The sequence below is a fragment of the Salvelinus fontinalis genome, chromosome 20 (genome assembly GCF_029448725.1).
Source record: "Salvelinus fontinalis isolate EN_2023a chromosome 20, ASM2944872v1, whole genome shotgun sequence".
NCBI classification, from domain to species: domain Eukaryota; kingdom Metazoa; phylum Chordata; class Actinopteri; order Salmoniformes; family Salmonidae; genus Salvelinus; species Salvelinus fontinalis.
In genome coordinates, this window is record NC_074684.1 from 27,544,428 (window position 1) to 27,550,305 (window position 5,878).

Genomic DNA, 5,878 nt, shown 5'->3' on the forward strand with positions numbered 1-5,878 from the left:
GGCATCATAGTTGGGTACTAGTGCCCTCCATGGAATCAATGGGCAATATACTGTGCCAATGGGTACAATGTGAAGCTAACATTTTCGAGCATCTAAATGGGATTAGATTAAATTCAAAATAAAAGTATTATCCTTAATAAAAAATAAAATACTAAAATCATGATTTTTATTCGTTGAGCAAGATGCAAAATAGGCAGGCTATTGTGAACGTTATGGACGTAGTTTATTTAATCTCGAAGACCAGTTATGTCTTGTTCTGACCATTTTCAAACCGTCGAAGGGCTTTATTGCAGCTAGTCCGTTATTTGAACCGAGGCTCTGAGATTAAGTTTGTGAGCATACACTAATTTAATGTTTAGAAGGCTAATTGACAAATCCAGGACCTGCATTACCAGTGGAATTGGAGTGAATCAATTATTTAAAGACCGAAGCTGTCTGCCAGTGTCAGGTACTGATCACAGCTCATGCTGAAGATGAACTCTACCAGAGAAACCATGCCGGACAGCAGAGGGGTCACCTCCATCAATACACCTAAAACGTGTCCCTGCATTGGTTATTTCTAGACTGCTTTAAACAAACATTTGCCTATAACGATAATGCAATTTATAACAGAAAATAATAATAATGAAGTATTAATATTATTAATAATATTATCGTTATTAATATTATTATTGTATATATATACTTTTTTATCATTATCAATATTGTATAGGCCTACACATAATGTTCATATTTCACTTACGGTATAAATTTATATTCGAAGAAAAACGAATATTAATTCAACACTAGAAAGAAATTTCAATCTGGCAAGTAACTGCCGATAAAGCACAATGCACTCTCATACCAAAATGCATCAATCAGAGATGCTCTCCATCCCTTTTCAAGAGATACATTTTCTTCTCCATGCAAAACTATCCCCCGAACGAATCAACATTTAATGAAAATAAAAACAAAAATCTATCCACAGAAAGACCACAAGCATGAACAAGGCTCAAGAGAAATTGTCCATTGACATTTTTGAATGCCTATTTCTGGATAGGTTTGTTGCCGTTGGACATTGAAAGCGACGAGATCTTGGAAGGCAGCAAACTGCTTCGGAGGACTGAAGTCATCGCAGCATTTATTTGAAAGCTATCTCTGTCAGTTTATTTAGCCACAACGAAAGATGTCACAAGCTTGCTGGTTTAGAATAAAACACTATTGTTTTAAAGTGATGATATCGATTTGTTTAATAAACTTTGCATAAGAGAGACATTTGAAATATTTGTGTAAATGTAGCTATCGACACTAATAGGCATATAGCCTAATGTAAAGATTGCAAATGTGACTTTGAGGCGTTTACTGTAAATGTATGTTGTTTGCAGGTTCTTATCCGACGCATTTTGCACCGATCAATGATGATCATGAGTCGGTCACATTAGGGCAGTGCGACCCAATTTCGGTTCTGGACGGCCTAAACTCGAAATACTCCTGTTTTTTGTTTCTACCTTGGTAGTGAATTGCACTCAACTGGTGTCCCAGGTCAGAATCAGTCCCTTATTAGAAGAAGAGGATGGAAATAAGTGTTTCGGCCCCGACAGGGGCGGGAATTGGGCAGCCCTGCATTAGGGGATACTGTTGGTAAAATGTGGCAAAATGTGGATGAGATTATAGTCCTTTTCACACATAGGGCTTCACTTTATGTTTTTAAATAAAAGGTTAATACGCGTTAGTTCATTCTTTGTGAACATGGCTTATGTTCACGTTTTCTCGGTGAAAGCAACACGGGCTGCCGTTCCATCCGGAAGTTGTTGATGTAATCAGAACGGGCTCTGACATGGGTTCAGTTTATCAGTTAGGATCAGTGGTGAGTCACACGTTAAGTGGTTTAAGAGCAACACAGTGTCAGGGGCTCCATGTGGGACTAACATCACCAGCACTTTCATTGTGTACTGTTCTTTCTCCCTCCCGTGCACTTGTCTATTTTACAGGAGCTATTGTGTGATAATGGCACAAATGTCATGCATCATATGCAAATTATGTTGGTGCTCGGTGGGGTTCAGGGAAGGACTGGTGTGGGACATATAACGGGAAGTCATTCGATAATTGTCATGGTTGTCCGTTCATGTCATATTAATAATAGGCTAAATAATAAATAATGTGGTTAAGTTACGTTTAATAAATTGAATAATGCATTATTATACATTATTTTTGGTGTGGTGCTTTTCGTTTCGTTTCTTGGCGATAATAAAAACCTTTTTCCTAAATGTGGGCAATTGGATAGGCTACAGTGGTGCACTATTGAATAGTATTTAATATTATATATCAGGGATGGGCAATTCCAGTCCTCAGGGCCCGGAGTGGTGTCACACCTCTGCCCCATCCATAGCAAACACAGCTGATCAAACTAATTGCATTCTAAAGTGAAGATCATGTAGTTGATTGTTGGAGTCAGGTGTGTTAGCTGGAGCTGGGGAAAAACTGTGACACCAATCAGACCCCCGAGTTTCCCATCCCTGGTATATATAGGGTTATATGTAGTGGTGTGTGTGTGTGTGTGTGTGTGTGTGTGTGTGTGTGTGTGTGTGTGTGTGTGTGTGTGTGTGTGTGTGTGTGTGTGTGTGTGTGTGTGTGTGTGTGTGTGTGTGTGTAAGTGTGTGTGTGTGTAAGTGTGTGTGTGTGTGTTGTGTGTACACACGTAGGCCTATAAATACAGAACCCTTACTTTACTCATTGATGGTGCTTATCTTTCATTGTTTTATATTTGCCATAATTGCTAGCCTTTCTTAAATAAAGATGCTCGATGTTTTTAACATTTTGAATCATGCAGTTAGACTATTGAATAATTAGCCTGTATTCTTATGTTTCCTTATAGTAATGCACACATAAATGCCATATAAAAAAACATCAAATAATACTTTAATATAGATTTTCAGCAGCTACATGAATACACATGAACAACGTATAAGTTATAAGGGATACACAAACGATATTGGCATAGAGAATGTCTCACAATTTGTAACACAGTTAAAAATGGCTGTATGAAATCATTTCTTCCCATATCAACATCATTTGAACGAATTTGACACTGAGACAGTCCCTTCCATGTCCAATGTCCATAAAATGTGACGCATAAAACAAAAAAACTACCAATTTACAAATGTACAAATTGTAATTGCTAGAAAAAGTTAATTGAATGGTGATAAAAATCAAGAAGAGTTCATGATTGGCCTCGAATACACACCTTGGTAGTAAGAAGTGTCTGTGGGTGTCGAAGCAACATCTAAGCCCGTTTTAGTCGACATTGAGCCCATGGACAGTGCCCCTGTCATCGGTGAACCATAGCCATGATACTGCATCATCTGTTCATACGTTTTTAGGTCCATTTTGTGGTGATGCTGCTGCTGCTCCGACGACATTAGATTGTTGATGGAGAAAGGGTGGTTGAATGAATAGTGGTGCTCGGGCTTCAGGTGCGCTTCGTGCACGAGCACAGAGTGATGTTGAGACGGAAGATGGTGTGTCTGTGGGACAGGAGTGGGCGCGTGCTCGGCGGGGCTCATTACCTGCTGCCGGGGTTTCGGGTCAGATACGGGCCGTTTGACGTCTTTAACGGACAGGGTATGATGGGGTGATTCGTTACCGTTACAGCTCTCTGGGCTGCTGTTAGGGCCTCCCTCGGAAGTTTTCCTCCCGGTTTCCCTGCCGAGGTCTTTCTCGCACCTGAACCGCTTTTGCCTTCGGAGATAGCAGCCGTTCTCAAACATATTCCCTGAGTCCGGGTGAAGAGTCCAGAAAGATCCTTTGCCTGGTTTATCCGGGGACCTGGGAACTTTGAGGAAGCAGTCGTTGAAAGATAGAGAGTGGCGGATCGAGTTTTGCCAGCGCTGCTGGTTCTGTCTGTAGAAGGGGAAGAGGTCCTGGATCCACTGGTATAGCTCATTCAACGTCAGCATCTTTGTGGTAGACTGCTGTAAGGCCATGGTGATGAGAGAAATGTAGGAATATGGGGGCTTGGCGTGCGTATAGCTTCTCCTGTATGTTTTGGGGTCCCTTGACCTTATGTTGGACTGTCCATACATGGGGCTCATAACGCTCATATTGCTATAGGAGGTCAGGGCATTCATCGATGGAGACTGGGTGCTTATGGGGCTCATATTCGGATTCAGCGTCGCGCTCATGCCCGCCATCCCTGCTCCCATACCGTGCATGGCCCCGGAGCCCGGTGACATCCCGGCCATGGAGTGGTTCACACCCGTGTTGACGTATGACATGTTCATGGGGCTGCCTGTCATGTTGCTGGTTGAAGTCATTCCAGGCATGCTCATATAGCTGCTCATCGAGTTCATTCCCAGCCCGGTGTGTTGTGTCATGTTTCCAACTGAGGCGTAGCACTGAAAAGAGTGCACGAGGTCAATAATAGCTTTAACAATGTGAAATAAAGACTTCTAGTAAAATGACAACGAAATAATTAGGCCTACGTAAATTAGTTGTCACTTAGATAAACATGTATTTTTTAGTCGGTTAAATATCAAATTTTAGTCTATAAATTGTAACGTCACAATTACGTTCAAACAGGGAAGTGCACACACATCCTAAAGAATATTGTAAATATTTTTATATATTTTTTATTCCAAGTCTGATTACATGGCAAAACGAAAACGACTGAAAAGGGAAGGAATGGATCAACGAATAGCCCAGTGAGGCGAACTGGTCACGGTGTTCTCCGTAATAATTCCATAGTCAAAATAGAAATGTGCCTATAGGCTTGAATAATTAGAAATACATTTCAGATTCAATTCGATTTTCAAAATATTAAATAGCCTATTCAGGTCATATATTTCGTAAATGTCCTTTCCATTCTCCCTAGAAATTGGTCAGGATTTCAAAAAAGACCCACTGGGCACACACTGGTTGAATCAACGTTTTTTTAAACATTTAAATGATATTAGGCTACGTTGAATCAAATTGGAATAGACGTTGCATTGACGTCTGTGCCCAACCGGGGAGAGATCCGGGAGGATTTGTAGGTGCCTCAAGTCAATATTTGATCACAAAGTTAATATTATCTCAAGGCTAGTATTGAGTTGTATAGACAGCAAAATACATATATAAACTCTACCCACCTCGGGCTCTCCGTAGTAAGCACTCCAGTCTGAATGCTCGTGTCCTTCCATTTTAACAGCGCTTAGCATTGTGGACAGTCCAAAACAAATTTCCCTCAAAAGCCTCAGTCTCAGCAGAAAATGAAGTGAAAAACGGCCCTAAAACCGATTTGGGACCACAGGCTACCCAGGTCGTTTAGTCTGCTTGCTGCCTAGTGACTGGTTCATGGGTATCTTTCTGCCCTGAGTGCCTTCAGACACTGTAAAGCGACTGACGATGACAGGAGTTAATGACGTTGGCTCCTCGCCTTGCTGTGGTATAGCAGCACTGCGTTTCGCTGAGCGCTCAGCCCTCCAATCCGTACTCCTTCAGTGCCCTATTTGAATAATCTGCTCACACCTAGACACGAGCCTCATCCGTTGACCGTCGATTGAAGCTTACACCTGCGCTGGCTGAAAAGGCCAGGCCCATTTAAAAGGATCCAATACATCAAATGTGATTGTTTTCCTCCAGAAAAAAACGACAAGGAATTTAGAATTATAAGAGGGCTTTGTATTAAGGGATTTATATATATTATATTAAGGGCTTTATATTAATGCTATTCCCTTTCTCTGTGTTAGCCTTAATTATGTGATTTGGCATCTTCTGACCAACCGAGTATTATTGTTTCTATCAAGGAGTGTGGACTTCACCTCACTTAATTTATATGCGTTCCACATTTGACAGTTTTAATCAAAAATGTAATGAACATTTTGGGGTCAAAATAAACAAGGCATTTCTGAACCAGTTATTT

General features: G+C 40.9%; 1 protein-coding gene across 1 annotated transcript; it reads right to left on the reverse strand.

The window, feature by feature from the left end:
* Positions 1-2,876: 2,876 nt before the first annotated feature.
* Positions 2,877-5,515, reverse strand: LOC129817613 (forkhead box protein A2-like). The gene is made up of 2 exons (XM_055873043.1): positions 5,106-5,515; positions 2,877-4,373 (listed from the first exon to the last, which is right to left on the reverse strand). Exons 1-2 carry the CDS (start codon positions 5,172-5,174, stop codon positions 3,189-3,191), a joined length of 1,254 nt encoding a protein of 417 aa, XP_055729018.1. The 5' UTR covers positions 5,175-5,515; the 3' UTR covers positions 2,877-3,188.
* Between the last annotated feature and the right edge of the window lie 363 nt (positions 5,516-5,878).